Here is a 15,063-nt window from a genome sequence, read left to right on the forward strand (position 1 = left end):
GCTCAGGGGAGACCTTAGAGCAGCTTCCAGTCCCTAAAGCGGGCCTACAAGAAATCTGGAGAGGGACTTTTCACAAGGGCATGTAGTGACAGGACAAGAGGGAATGGCTTTAAACAGGGAGAGGGGAGATTTGGATTAGGTATTAGGAAGAAATTCTTTACTATGAGGATGGTGGGACACTGGCACAGGCTGCCCAGCGTAGTTCTGGATGCCCCATTGCAGGAAGTGCTCAAGGCCAGGCTGGATGAGGCTTTAAGCAACCTGGTCTAGTGGAAGGTGTCCCTGCCCATGGCAGGGGGGTTGGAATAGATCATCTTTAAGGTCTCTTCCAACCCAAACCATTCTGTGGTTCTATGATTCTACCAGCTAGAGGAAAGATTATGCTGCCCCAACACCACGGTTTTCATGTTGTGGTCTGCAGACTTCTCTGGCCTCTAGACTAATTAATTCCAAGGAATCTGTGAAAAGTAACCAACATAAATAAGCCTAGCAATTGGTATCTACTGCAGAAAGTTTGCATTTCCATAAGGCGAAATGTTAAGGATGCACAAAAAAAATGACTGCACACCAGTACTTTTATCTGACAGAAGAATTGTTTTTCACGCTGCTGCAACTGCACATTTATACAATACACAACTATGTCTCCCATCTATCCCAACTACTCCTCCCCTCAACAGCCTAGAACATATTCTGATGTCTTTGATACCAACTTTAAATTTGTCTTTGTCATTTAAAGACTGTAACTCACCACTGTACTTCCAGTCTACATCCCTTTTTTCAAAATTCTGAGTCAACAAACACTACTCTTATCATTCAGACATTACTAAAACAAATCAACCAAACAAACAAACTTCTTGAACTAGAAGTGTTTCTAGCTAGATGCCTAACTAGAAAACTAGAACCAGCAATAAGAAACACCAATAAAAAGTGAGAACGGAGCAAGTTATCTGAAATGTCTCTGCTGAAAGTCTCATTCCACATATAGTGTTAGCGGATAAACTTAAGTCCAAAACATTGCCAGTAGCAAGTGACCAATTTTAAACACAAGAGTTTTAAACATAAGAGTTGAAAATTGGTCACTTGCTACTGGCAAGTGACTAAACTCCCAGTGTCTTTCCTTTTTGTAACTGTTAGAACAAACAGTTAATCAACTTACCATACAGGTACGGGAGTTTTCTCCAATGAATGAATCTCTTAGCACCTGAGTAAGTTTACTTGCTCTGAAGGGTGTATGAGGTTTATTTCGGCCTAAGGCTCTAATGCACTCCTGAAAGAACAAACAGGTTCATGTATTTTAATTTAACATGCGTTGAATAAATATAATACAAATACAACTCAATCATTATACGCATGCCTTAGTTATGTTGCCGTCCCCTAAAATATCATTAAAATTTACCATTAAAGCTTGGATTCATGAAGTGTTCAGTTTTTACATCTCATTAAGCTCAGTAGAGACATAGGAACTTATGAAGTGCTTGAGAACCTACAAACTTTCTGAATCTCATCCAAAATGTTTACATCTGTTGTATCCAACAATAACAAAACAAAAAAAACAAACAAAAAAAAAAAATCAGTGTTGATGTTAAATTTCTGATTATCAGCTGTAAAAGCCAGAATGATCTACAACCTCCATTAGCAGCAGCAGTGTGGACAGGGACACATGTTAAGTCTACCAATTAAAAGGAGTATCTTTCATTCTGGCTCTACCACTGACTTTCTTTACAGTTGAGAATCTTCTGAAAGCTTCCACAGGTCACAAACCTAGTAAGCATAGTTCTCTATTGATGTACTTGATGTTGGAAGACACTTGAAAAAGTAAGTCATTCCCTATTTTAAAATATTCTTCATGTGAATAAACAGAGATAGGTCTCCTCTTTCACTCAAAAAGGTATGGGACCAAACTGGTATTTGCATTTAGTTGGTGAGTTCAGTGAGAAATACTGTACAGATGTAAATATTACAAAATAACTACAGAAGTTACAGCAGCAACTAACTACAACAGTGCAAACCAAGATCATGTTAAACTAAACATTACTTCTGGCCATTCAGAGCTCTAACATCAGTTAATAAATTACTTCTTACACAAAGAAAGTTAAAATTTGAATTTCCGTGGCATTGTTGTCATCTCCATATTTTAATCATTAATTCCAGGTGCTAACTTTGCCTTAATATTTTGTCTACAGGTATCTCTTCAGATGCACAGCTTCCTTGGTACAGTTTTGACATGTCTACACACAAAACTTCCTTGAACAACGATGCTTCAGAATCTTTTCAAATTAGAGCTTTGCTTTTAGCAGCACTAACAGATGAAATGGCTTTTGTGTTACACATAGTTCTACAGTAGTTCTGCGAATCCTTCCACTACAGCCATAATCTTGCTGCTTTTCGAAACTTTCTGGAAACAGCTTCTTCCAAAAACCTAGAAGCTGTGGGATGATAATCTAAGAAAGCATTGCAACTGTGAAACAGCATAAAACAGAATTAAAAATGGGCTCAGAATAAAACTGCCATAATACAGAACAGAACAAACACAAGGGCAAGTTGGTTTTAACTGAAGTGATTACTGAAAAAAATCACCAGCTGAATTTTACAGAATGGACGCAGCTCAGATAAACAGAGACTGAAGCTTGCCGAACATGAATTTCCCATGCAAATGCTAAAGAGGACTCAATACTTACAGGCAAGCAAAGCAGTGCATTTCTTGATTATTTTTTTTAAATTTTTCCATTAATACTATACTTCAGGAGAAAGATGATTAGATACGAAGAGGGGCAACAGATTTTCAACAAGTGGTATTACAAACAAAAAACAGTAACACATGTATGTTGAATTACTGATACAGCAAGCAACAAGTTTTATTATGATATTTTAATTTGCTATAATCTTTTTTAGTTTGCTTACTCCTGAAAAATTAGAATTGGATTATCTCCTTATTTGTAAAAGGATCATAGGAGGACACTACCAGCTTATAAAATTAATGGAATTTTAACTACTTTTGCTTCTCATCACAGCTCAGAAAATGAGGTAACAAAAGAACAACACTAATTTCATGTAGAGACATTACAGAAGTAACTTCCTGTACAAAAAATGTGAACAGATTAGCACAGGTCTGATAGCCAGATGCAAATAGCAAGTCATGGATTAGCACCAAAGGCGACTCCTCCAAACATGCCAGTTTAATTTGAACTTGACAATAACTTCAAGGGTCTTGAATATAAATGGAAAAAGCTGTGTTAACATTTTTAGGGATAGACAAAAAAACCTGAAAACTAACATATCATTGAGAAACTTATTATCTTCCTGTACCACTGTTTAGACATCCACTTGTTTTTAGTTCCCCTTCCCCGTATAATTTAGATCACAACCACTAGTACAGCAGCAGCAGAACCTTTCACTGTAATTAAAAAGCCAAGTTGAATGAAAGCAAACCAAGTATGTTGTACAGGTATTGCCCTGAAGGTACTAGCTAGTACAAAATAAACAAGTAAACTGGAAAAAAAAAAAAAAAATAAAAAATGAAACCCCCCAGAACAAACCAGATTTATTTAATTACATTTGGAAACAGGTGATAACATCAACACAGTCTTGCTTCATTATTTACTTTGATGCTAAGTCAAAACAGGCCACAGTTTTGGAATTGCTGCTTCTACTTTTTCAACATGCCATACAATTCTGTAATAACACATTATAGGTTACAATTTCGTGGTGTTTTATGAGATCTGCTTAGAGTCAGATACCAGTCTTCTCCCATATTTATACTGGGGATAAAAAAGTAAGCACAGTGATTTTGGGATTCAGTTTCTTTATATAAAACCACAGTGTTGCTGCTGAGAGTAGTAAAACTAAGCAAAACTAACCAGCAACAGAGGTTAAGTTTTGCAAGATTCAAGATTAGTCTCCCCAGTTAAGACTAAAAAATTACTTTCTCTATTCAGACTGAACCTCTTCCAAGCATTATAAAACAAACACACAAGGCATGTGAATATTTAAATAATATTTCTTAGCTGTCTTGATATGTCCTGGACTGATGTATGAAAATCTATAAAGTGACTGTATGAGACAATCTGCTGTAAAGAAGATTAGTCAAAAATGGATTCCAATTTTCAAGGATTATTTTAATCTATTTGTTAGTTCTTTATGGATATGTTGTTGTGTTGCTTTAGTGAACTAACTAACAGCAGTAAATAAATATGTTGTAAAGGTAACTTTAATTTTTTTATTGAGAAAAAACAAAATGAGATCAGTAAGAATATTTCCAGTTAGTATTTCAGATCTTGAGTAGCAAAGTCAGTCATCTGTTCCTCCCATTTTAGACATATATCACTAAAGTCTTCAAATTCCACTACTGGTGAATTTCTGTTGAATTTTTACTTTTCTTTTTAAACTACATGCAAGTCAATAGCATATTTCCACAATGTTCCTACTTGGTAATTAACAAGTGTTCCCTCAGGCATTTAGAGGAAAAATCAATACATTATTTTACCTGTCACATCAGTAGACAATGTAGAAAAGCAAAGCCTGCAAAACCACTCATTTTAATAGTCATTGCTATTCTATGTAGAAGGCTTCCACCTACTCAAAGGCAATGGAAACGTTTCAGTTACCTTGAGTGCTAAAAGGCTCTTGTTAATTTCTGCACCTTCCAGTCGAGTCTGCCTATCTGCACTGGAAGTATCTGCTCCTCTTTCATTGCCAGCCAAATCAATCAGAGAAAATTTACCATGCAATTTCCCTTTCCTTCTGAGAATAATCTGAAACACTGCATGGCTTCGAGATGAGTGTGCATTTGCAGATGTCTGGCCAGACGTCCTTTAAACAAAAGGAGAGAAAGGAAGGACATACGAACAGGTGAAGGACCATACATATTAAACACATTAATCTCAGAACATTAGTTTTTCATAGCAGAGTCCTGTATTTGCTTACACGTGTTGACAGCATGTCTAACATTGTTGTGGACACTAGAGATACAACCCTAATAGCTGGATGTACATAGCACAATTATACCCATTTCATCTCTTCAACCAGAAATAGAAGATTAGTAACATTTTACCTCCCTTTTAAAAGCAATAGTCAGATCTTCAAAGATTTCAGATTATCAGAGAGTTTACAAGTAAGATGCCGATGGCACTTTTATCTGATCAGGCAGCTGTCTTTGTACCAGGCTGATTTTAAAAACAATGAAGCTGGGTTTTTAAAAAAATACAAGAATTTTACACTTAACCTCTGCCACTACATATCAAGGCCTTTAAGAGGTGAAGAATCTGGCAGTATTCCAGATTACAAATCACATGAATTCAAGTCAGTAAGACGCTTACATAATGCATGCAGTTCACATCCTGTAGGAAATTCAGTTATTTCTCTCTAGGAGACAGAGAAATTCTAAACATTTAAAAGGTAGGCAGATTCCTAATTTGCAGCCAACATCATCAAAACACCTATATTAAAAAGCCATCACTACAAAGAGCCCCCCAAAAAATTATTATTCTGAATCTTTAATGTACAATGAAAAACTGCAATAAGTTATGGGAGATACCTGCAGCTGTTGCCTATATCAATAAGCTTAAGAACATCTTCAACACATTTAACTTCCCGCTCCTGTAATCCCACCACTTGGACTTGCTGTTTGCCATCTTCTAACACTCTTAATTTTGTCTTCCTGTTCAACAAGTCAAAAACCTTAGGGAGGGGAGAAGAACAGAACAGTTAAAGAGAAGCTTTAAAAGACACTTTTGTTTCAAATCCTGTATCAAAATATGCAAAGCATTCCATGGAAAACATGACTGTAAGAGAAGTACAAAGAATTATTTGAAATACAGCTTTTACTACAAAGGGGGAGGGGGGAACCAACTTTTATGTGACAAGCTCAAAATCTTGTTTGTGAAAGAGAAGTTCCCCTTCCTTAGAGAAAGATCAGGTACTCACCTTACCACTGTAGATCTCAAAAAATGTTGCATATACTTGGAGTTCTAACTTCTTATTGTTTGGTTTCTTTAGCATGAGAAAGACATCTCGAGCTGTCAATACATTTCCACAATAAAAAGAAATCTTGTTACGTATTTTCATTAAGTGAAGACTCACTAATGTGTAATAGTCTATTTTACAGCATCTGTCATATTTTGCAAGTATAACAGATATGGTCAATCAACCAAGCTTAAAACATTGCAGTTTAAACTACCACATTGTACCAGAAGATGTGAAAGACTCTAAAATTATAAAATTACTCATTCATTATTACATTTTTTGAATAATCTATGTATACACATTTACTGTGTAAAAACTACATGTCTAGGAACTACTTATGATGTTACCAAAGCTCCACTGTAATGCAAAATATCATAGAATGGTTTCGGTTGGGGACCTTAAGATCATTTATTTCCAACCCCCCTACTATGGGCAGGGACACCTCACACTAGACCATGTCGCCCAAGACTCTGTCCAAACTGGCCTTGAACACTGCCAAGGATGGAGCATTCACACCTTCTTTGGGCAACCCATTCCAGGGCCTCACCACCCTCACTGTAAAGAACTTCTTCCTTGTATCTGAGCTGAACTTCCCCTGTTTAAGTTTGAACCCGTTACCCCTTGTCCTATCGCTACAGTTCCTGATGAAGAGTCCCTCCCTGGCATCCTTGTAGGCCCCCTTCAGATACTGGAAGGCTGCTATGAGGTCTCCACGCAGCCTTCTCTTCTCCAGGCTGAACAGCCCCAACTTTCTCAGCCTGTCTTCATACAGGATGTGCTCCAGCCCCCTTATCCTTGTGGCCCTCCTCTGAACTTGCTCCAACAGCTCCCTGTCCTTCTTATGTTGAGGACACCAGCACTCCAAGTGGGGTCTCACGAGAACAGAGTTGAGGGGCACATGTAGACATATGTAGAGGGGCATATGTAGACTCTTCTATTTGTACTACAGGGAGTAGAAAATTTATTGGTATCAACTAAACTGCAAAAAGCCAAAAAGCCAATAAGGTCTCACCTGCAAGTGCATATATGCCTTTAGAACAATCCTGGTTCTTTCCTGAAAAGTCACCACCCATAGTCTAAATAAAAAAAAAAAAGAAAAAAAAAAGAAAAAAAAAAAATCACAGAACTGTAACTTACATATTTGTTACTTATTAGAACTTAGCTAAGCGTACCACACATAGAAAGAAGTGTCTTGCTTATATGTAGAAGAAATACTTACATGGGTTTTTCCACTGCCTGTCTGCCCATATGCAAAACAAGTTGCCATCCCCCTTTCAAATATGGTCTCCACTAATGGTCGAGCTGTAAACCTTAAATGCAAAGAACAACAGTACTTAAACTGAATTACTTTAAAGTGCCATTGCTATAAATTTATAAACCATTAAGGCCAGAAGAGACAAAACGGGTCCTGTGCTTTGAGAGCACAAAGGATATCTCTACATTAATTCCTGAACTAAAGAGACTACCAGCCCTAAGGCATTAAAATATCCCAAACAATCAGAGAACAGCTACAAGGTCCTTTACACTTATTTTCCAACAATATTATCCTCCTTCAAGCCCTGAGAAGGAAAAAATTGTTTTAGTTATGTCCCACAGCATAGCTTACTACCTGGAGTTTTGAGCTTCCTATAGAAAAACAAACTAAAAGACATCCAAGTAGGACAGTGGAGCAGATAAATACTTAGGTTTTGCCAATACTAAAATTCTGCTGTATTTTTGGAGGTTTTTTTTCTTCCCAAACACATTTTTTAAAGCTTTGTGTGCATTATTCTGTGCCAGCTGAGGAAATGAAATAGAAAAATAAAAGAGAAAAATGGAGATCCAAATATCTTGGGGCTGAAAGCGGATGTGTGTCTCTGTTGTCGTAGTTCTTTTAAATCAGAAAGATTCAATATTTCAAGCAAGATAACTTAGCACCTGTATGTTACATCAGCCAGATTGCTTTCAGTAGTCAAGCTAGCTCAGGCATCTCAGTAATACAACAATATAACCTCTCTCGCTTTCTTTGTACTCCTTCTGTACCCTCTCCTTATTTGTTTCCATCTCTTAATTATCTTATATTCAGTCTACATGCTCTTTGGGGATGGAGCTATCCTTTTCTTCCAAGTTTCCTGAAGACTAAAAGCCATGACTCAGGTTCCTCAGGTGCTGCACACACACTAATTAGTAAGACAACAAGCCTAAGGCAAATAGAGAGCTCAAGAAGTTGTTCATGAGGAGGTAGGCAATACATGCTAGAGCCTGGAAACCAGGCGGGCTTGGAGGAGAAATGAGAGCAGGACTGAGGTCAATAAGGTGGAGATGACATTGCAGGTAAATAGCTCAGGATATAGAGTTAAACAAAAGCAAATAGGTAAAAGAACAGAGGTAACAATATACGTATCTGATAACATAGAGAATACGGCTAAATGACCAAGGGTTAAGCCCACAGTTATTCACACGGAAGACCCTCAAGAAACAAAGATTCACAAAGAAAAAGCATATACACATACCTGTAAACCATTTCATTAGGAGACGTTTCATCAAAGGTATAATCGAAACGAAAAGTTTGGTTTTCTAGGTACCTTGTTAAATCCACCTTTTGTTTTGGTTCATGTACCATCACAACATCTTTACTAGGAATTGTTATTACATCAAGGTCTTTCATTAAAGTTTCTGTAAAATACGTGAAATATTTAACTAGCAACATATTTTTTCATTTTTTTCATTGTGTACACTCTTACAACATCTCAGATAACACAGCTCCTCTAAGTAACAAGACTGCAATGGATTTGGGGCTTCCAATGCCTAGATAGTAATCTGTTTAGTAAGAGATTTTATTTTGGAAGTCTAGCCATCCCATCCTACCAATTGCTAGAAATTAAAGACAGGTTGTACAAAGCTGGTAAGAAAATAATCATTAATTTTAGCACTATCATTGTAACTTGTTATGTATTCTATATGTATTACATATTCTATGTATTGTTATGTATTCTATAATAACACTTCCCAAAGATTTTGCTTTTTTCTCAGGGCTTCTATACTGTTTTAGGCATTACTGACATATCCTTAAGTTTTTATAACTTCTCTACTTGACAAACTGGATGCTTATTTTCCCTAAATCCTTAACGTTACAGTCATAACCTTCCAAAAGAATTTTGCTTTCATTTTACACAGACATTTTCGTTCATGTATTCCTCCTGTAACATGAAGTATACATCTTTAATATAGAATTTCTCTAGAATAAAATCCTTTCTGAAGATTACCTTGTAAGCAGAAAAAGCTGAAAATACTAATAATCCTTCCTATCACTGGGAATGAACAAAAGCCATCTAGATGTGATTTCAACAGTGAGGTCCCAGGTTATAATTACTACAAAGCACTACAATTTACTGGTAATTGTCGTATGAGATACGAGTCAGCAAAACAGAGAACCCAGTGATCCATGATATGCACAAAAATAAAGATCCTTTGTGTGTACATTCAGGATCACTAATGTGCCCTACTTCCATTTCTATTTAAAATTTCTTAAGGCATGCAGTTCAGGAACTTGATGTGCCTGCATGCAATCAGATAGAAATCTTTTCATCGGCTAACAAGCTGATCAAACTGTACAATGGTTGCCATTGCATAATATTATACACCAACAGAAATATGCATTCAATCACTACATAATCATTTTTTCAACTGCTCTGCAATAAAATAAGATGCAATTACTCTGCAGTAATCACAGAGAAGAAATAAGGAACAGGGATGAGAAGAGATGTAAGTTGGTCAATTCCTTGCAGCAAAAGCTTTCTAGTTTAAGCAGTCAAAAGCTGTTTTTTTCTTAAACAATTGTTCAGAATAAGACATTTACCTGCTCCCAGCTATTTGTTACATTCCTTGCTGTCCTGGGTTCAGCTATAGCAGTCATTTTTCTCCTGCTTAGTAGCTGGTGCAGTGCTGTGTTTTTTAACTTTCAGCCTGGGAACAACGCTGATAACACCGATGTTTTTAGTTGTTGCTAAGTAATGTTTATTCCAACCAAGGACTTTCTCAGTCTCATGCTTTGCCAGGGAGGAGGGGAAGCCGGGAGGAAGCAGAGACAGGACACCTGACCCAAACTAGCCAAAGGGGTATTCCATACCACAGCACGTCATGCCCAGTATATAAACCAGGGGGAGTTACCCGGAAGGCCCAGATCACTGCTCGGGTCGGGCTGGGTATCGGTCGGCGGGTGGTGAGCAATTGTATCCTCTCCCCTTGTTATTTCACTAATCGTTATTATCATTGGTGGTAGCAGTAGTGGTTTTGTGTTATACCTTAGTTGCGGGACTGCTCTTATCTCAACCCGTGGGAGTTACGTTCTTCCCATTCTCCTCCCCATCCCTCCGGGAGCGGGGGGAGGAAGAAAAGGGGGGGGGGGGGAGTGAGCGAGCGGCTGTGTGGTTCTGAGTTACCGGCTGGGCTCAAACCACGACAGTTCTTTTTGGCGCCCAACGTGGGGCACGAAAGGTTGAGATAACGACAGATCTGACCAGAGTATGTTTAATCATATTTGTGATAAGCATTCATTGTTACTACTCGTCACAATGGTGATTATTTGGCTCTCAGACGTGTTGCGCTTGATCTCAGAGTTTCAGCATGTTGTACCTTACTTACAGCCACTATTTGCTGTTTTAGCGTTTATCGGCTGGGGGGCCTGGGCTAAGGTTCTTGTTTCACTGTACTTCATGGTAATGACTTGTAATACAATAGACTCATTGATCATGAAACTGATCTGGTTTGTGCTTCCAGCGTGGCCATCACCACTATACATTGGGAGGTATATAATGAAATATTTTAGCAATTGCATATCTTTTTTTTTCTCCTCGGGGGGTAAACTTACGAAGGAAGCATTCTCTTTCACCCCCCGTTCCCCCACCAGCCTATTTGCAACAGCAGTTGAGAGTTCTGAAGGTTTTAGATGGCCTTTGAGTACCCTTGAAACCTGCCTGCTGATTGTGCTGGGGATCAGCATGTTGGCAAACATACGGAGTGTGTTTTACCCACGGCCATCCCGTCGTAGGAACATCCTATTTCGTTTAATGTCAAAAATTCAGCAGTATCAGGTTCGAATCTGGTCTAGGGTTAGACGACGATATAGGAGGACCACCAGGAGATTTTCCCTGAGGCTGGACAGTTATGAGTGGCAGGGTGTGTGGGATAGTATGGGCAAGTACCTAGGCCAGTGGGCCCCTCCAGTGCTTTGGAACTTCACCACTGAACAAGTGCAACATCCGGAAAAACTAGTAAAACACTTAAACGAGGTGTGCTGTCGTCCTGGTTATACCAGAGAGGGACAAATCTTGGCAACGTGCTGGGGCTTGGCCTATGCCTACAGAGCCCTGCTCAACACTATCCAGCACCTTCAAAGGGAAAAAAATGTCTCTGGATCTGATGGCAAAGCAACAGACAACGCAGCTATGCCAACTACAAGCACAGCAGCTACTCAGACCCTGACCACAACAGACAACACAGCTACTCCAAGTACAGCAGCTACATCAACCCCAGTGACAAGCACAACAGCTACTCAAACCCTGACCACACCAGACAACGCAACTACTCCAACTTCAAATACAGCAGTTACACCAACCCCAGTGACAAGCACAACAGCTACTCAAACCCCGACAGCAACAGACAATATAGCTACTCCAAGCACTGCAGCTACACCAACCCCAGTGACATGCACAGTAGCTATTCAAACCCCGACAGCAACAGACAATATGGCTACTCCAAGCACTGCAGCTACACCAACCCCAGTGACAAGCACAGTAGCTACTCAAACCCCGACAGCAACAGACAATATAGCTACTCCAAGCACCACAGCCACACCAACCCCAGTGACATGCACAGTAGCTATTCAAACCCCGACAGCAACAGACAATATGGCTACTCCAAGCACCGCAGCCACACCAACCCCAGTGACAAGCACAGTAGCTACTCAAACCCCGACAGCAACAGATAATGCAGCTGTTGGTGTTACTCAACTCCCAAGCACAACAGCTGCACCAACCCCAGCAATAGACATTGCAACCACTCCAATCCTAGTGGCAGACACTGCAGCCACTCCAACCACAGTGACAAACACTGCAGCTAAACCAAATGTCCAGTTTGTGACAATGTCTGTTGCCCCTGTAAGCAAAAGCAGACGAAAGGCACAAAGAGCAACCCGCGAAGCGAAGAAAGATGAAGACCCAGTGCCATTACTATATTCAACAGCACCTGAACAAGAGTTACTACTACGTGGGTCAGAGGAAGAGGAAGAAGAAGAAGAGGTCACTTCTCGACCCCGGACCTCAACCGAACTACGGAATATGCGAAAAGATTTCACCCGTCTTCCAGGGGAGCACATTGTCACCTGGTTGCTCCGGTGCTGGGACAATGGGGCCGACGGTCATGAACTAGAAGGTAGGGAAGCCAAGCAGCTGGGATCACTTGCTAAGGAAGGAGGAATTGACAAAGCGATTGCAAGAGAGAAGCGAGCCCTCAGTCTTTGGAGGCGGCTCCTGGCAGCTGTGAAGGAAAGGTTTCCCTACAAAGACGATATTACGAATCACTCAGCCAACTGGACCACGATAGAGAAAGGCATCCAGTCCCTGAGGGAATCAGCCATTATAGAGATGATCTATCGTAGGCCGGATTCCAGGAACACATCCGTAGACCCAGATGAAGTCGAATGTACACGACCCATGTGGCGGAAACTTACACGGAGTGCGCCATCATCATATGCCCACACATTGGCATCAATGACCTGGAATGACGGAGTATCACCAACAGTGGATTGTCTGATTCGTCAACTCCGAGAGTTCGAAGACAATCTCACCCCTTCCATCATTTCAGCTGTGGAAAAACTGTCCCAGGAGTTCAAACAATTGAGAGACGATTTATCCGATCTATCCAGCTCCCCACGCGTACCAACCCATGTCTCAGCTATCAACAGAAGGCGCCCTACTGCTCGAGAAAGAAAATATACGAGGTACACGCCACGGGCCACCCTATGGTTTTACCTGCGGGATCATGGAGAAGACATGAGAAAGTGGGATGGAAAACCTACTTCAGCTCTGGAGCAACGGGTGCGTGAACTGAAGAGGAGAACAATGGTCAAGGATGATCCTCCCAGGAAAGCTGCTGCTCCAGTCTCTGGCGAGCAGTTTCCCAGATGGAGCGAAAGAGCTGATTTTACTCCAGCTCCTGTGATAAGGAATACTAATCCCTTTCTACAAGACAGAAGTGGAGAATTTTGTGATCACTATTAGAGGGGCCCTGCCTCCAGCCAGGTGGAGGAGAGGAATAATCGGGTTTACTGGACTGTGTGGATCAGATGGCCTGGCACATCAGTCCCACAGAAGTATAAGGCTCTAGTAGATACCGGTGCACAGTGTACTCTGATGCCATCAACGTATCAAGGGGTGAAACCCATTTCTATTTCTGGAGTGACAGGAGGATCCCAAGCGTTAACTATGCTGGAAGCCGAAATCAGCCTGACTGGGAGGAAGTGGCAAAAGCACCCCATTGTAACTGGTCCAGGGGCTCCATGCATCCTTGGCATAGACTATCTCAGGAGAGGGTATTTCAAAGACCCAAAAGGGTATAGATGGGCTTTTGGTATCGCTGCCTTGGAGACAGAGGAAATTAAGCAGCTGTCCACCTTACCCGGTCTCTCAGAGGATCCTTCTGGTGTGGGGTTGCTGAAGGTCGAAGAACAACAAGTGCCAATTGCGACCACAACAGTGCACCGGCAGCAATACCGCACCAACCGAGACTCCTTGATTCCCATCCATAAGCTGATCCGCAGACTGGAGAGCCAAGGAGTGATCAGCAGGACCCGCTCACCCTTTAATAGCCCCATATGGCCAGTGCAAAAGTCTAATGGAGAGTGGAGATTAACAGTAGACTATCGTGGCCTGAACGAAGTCACACCACCATTGAGTGCTGCCGTACCGGACATGTTAGAACTTCAGTATGAACTGGAGTCAAAGGCAGCCAAGTGGTATGCCACAATTGACATTGCCAATGCATTTTTCTCAATCCCTTTGGCAGCAGAATGCAGGCCACAGTTTGCTTTCACTTGGAGGGGCGTCCAGTACACTTGGAACCGACTGCCCCAGGGGTGGAAACACAGCCCCACCATCTGCCATGGATTGATCCAGACTGCACTGGAACAGGGGCAAGCTCCAGAACACCTGCAATACATTGATGACATCATCGTGTGGGGTGATACAGCAGAAGAAGTTTTTGAGAAAGGGAGGAACATAATCCAAATCCTGCTGAAGGCCGGTTTTGCCATAAAACGGAATAAGGTCAAGGGACCTGCACAGGAGATTCAATTTTTGGGAATAAAATGGCAAGATGGACGCCGCCAGATCCCCACAGACGTGATCAACAAGATAACAGCAATGTCTCCACCAACTAACAAGAAAGAAACACAAGCTTTCTTAGGTGTTGTGGGGTTCTGGAGAATGCACATCCCAAATTACAGTCTGATTGTAAGCCCTCTCTACCACGTGACCCGGAAGAAGAATGATTTCAAATGGGGCCCTGAGCAACAACAAGCCTTTGAACAAATTAAACGAGAAATAGTTCACGCAGTAGCCCTTGGACCAGTCCGGGCCGGGCCAGATGTGAAAAATGTGCTCTATACCGCAGCTGGGGAGAATGGTCCTACCTGGAGCCTCTGGCAGAAAGCTCCAGGGGAGACTCGAGGTCGACCCCTTGGCTTTTGGAGTCGGGGATATAAAGGATCCGAGGCCAGCTACACTCCCACTGAAAAAGAAATACTGGCAGCCTATGAAGGGGTTCGAGCTGCCTCAGAAGTGATTGGAACTGAAGCGCAGCTCCTCCTGGCACCCCGGTTGCCTGTGCTGGGCTGGATGTTCAAAGGCAGGGTCTCCTCTACACATCATGCAACGGATGCTACATGGAGTAAGTGGGCCGCACTAATTACACAACGAGCTCGAATAGGAAATCCCAGTCGTCCAGGAATTCTAGAAGTCATCATGGACTGGCCAGAGGGCAAAGATTTTGGGATGTCACCAGAAGAGGAGGTGACGCGTGCTGAAGAGGCCCCACCATATAATGAACTGTCAGAGAGTGAAAAGC

The 15,063-nt window shown here is 41.1% G+C and overlaps 1 protein-coding gene across 2 annotated transcripts in view; it reads right to left on the bottom strand.

The window, feature by feature from the left end:
- KIF2A (kinesin family member 2A) overlaps positions 1-15,063 on the bottom strand; it is a 71,359-nt gene that overhangs the window by 15,254 nt on the left and 41,042 nt on the right. For both annotated transcript variants that reach the window (XM_030512463.1, XM_030512464.1), the window contains exons 9-15: positions 8,454-8,616; positions 7,181-7,271; positions 6,974-7,037; positions 5,923-6,014; positions 5,534-5,676; positions 4,605-4,809; positions 1,157-1,267 (exon numbers count right to left, since the gene is read on the bottom strand). In XM_030512463.1, the coding sequence (XP_030368323.1) occupies positions 1,157-1,267; positions 4,605-4,809; positions 5,534-5,676; positions 5,923-6,014; positions 6,974-7,037; positions 7,181-7,271; positions 8,454-8,616 (869 nt within the window). The remainder of the gene's footprint in view (positions 1-1,156; positions 1,268-4,604; positions 4,810-5,533; positions 5,677-5,922; positions 6,015-6,973; positions 7,038-7,180; positions 7,272-8,453; positions 8,617-15,063) is intronic.

Source organism: Strigops habroptila, chromosome Z (genome assembly GCF_004027225.2).
Source record: "Strigops habroptila isolate Jane chromosome Z, bStrHab1.2.pri, whole genome shotgun sequence".
Classification (NCBI taxonomy): domain Eukaryota; kingdom Metazoa; phylum Chordata; class Aves; order Psittaciformes; family Psittacidae; genus Strigops; species Strigops habroptila.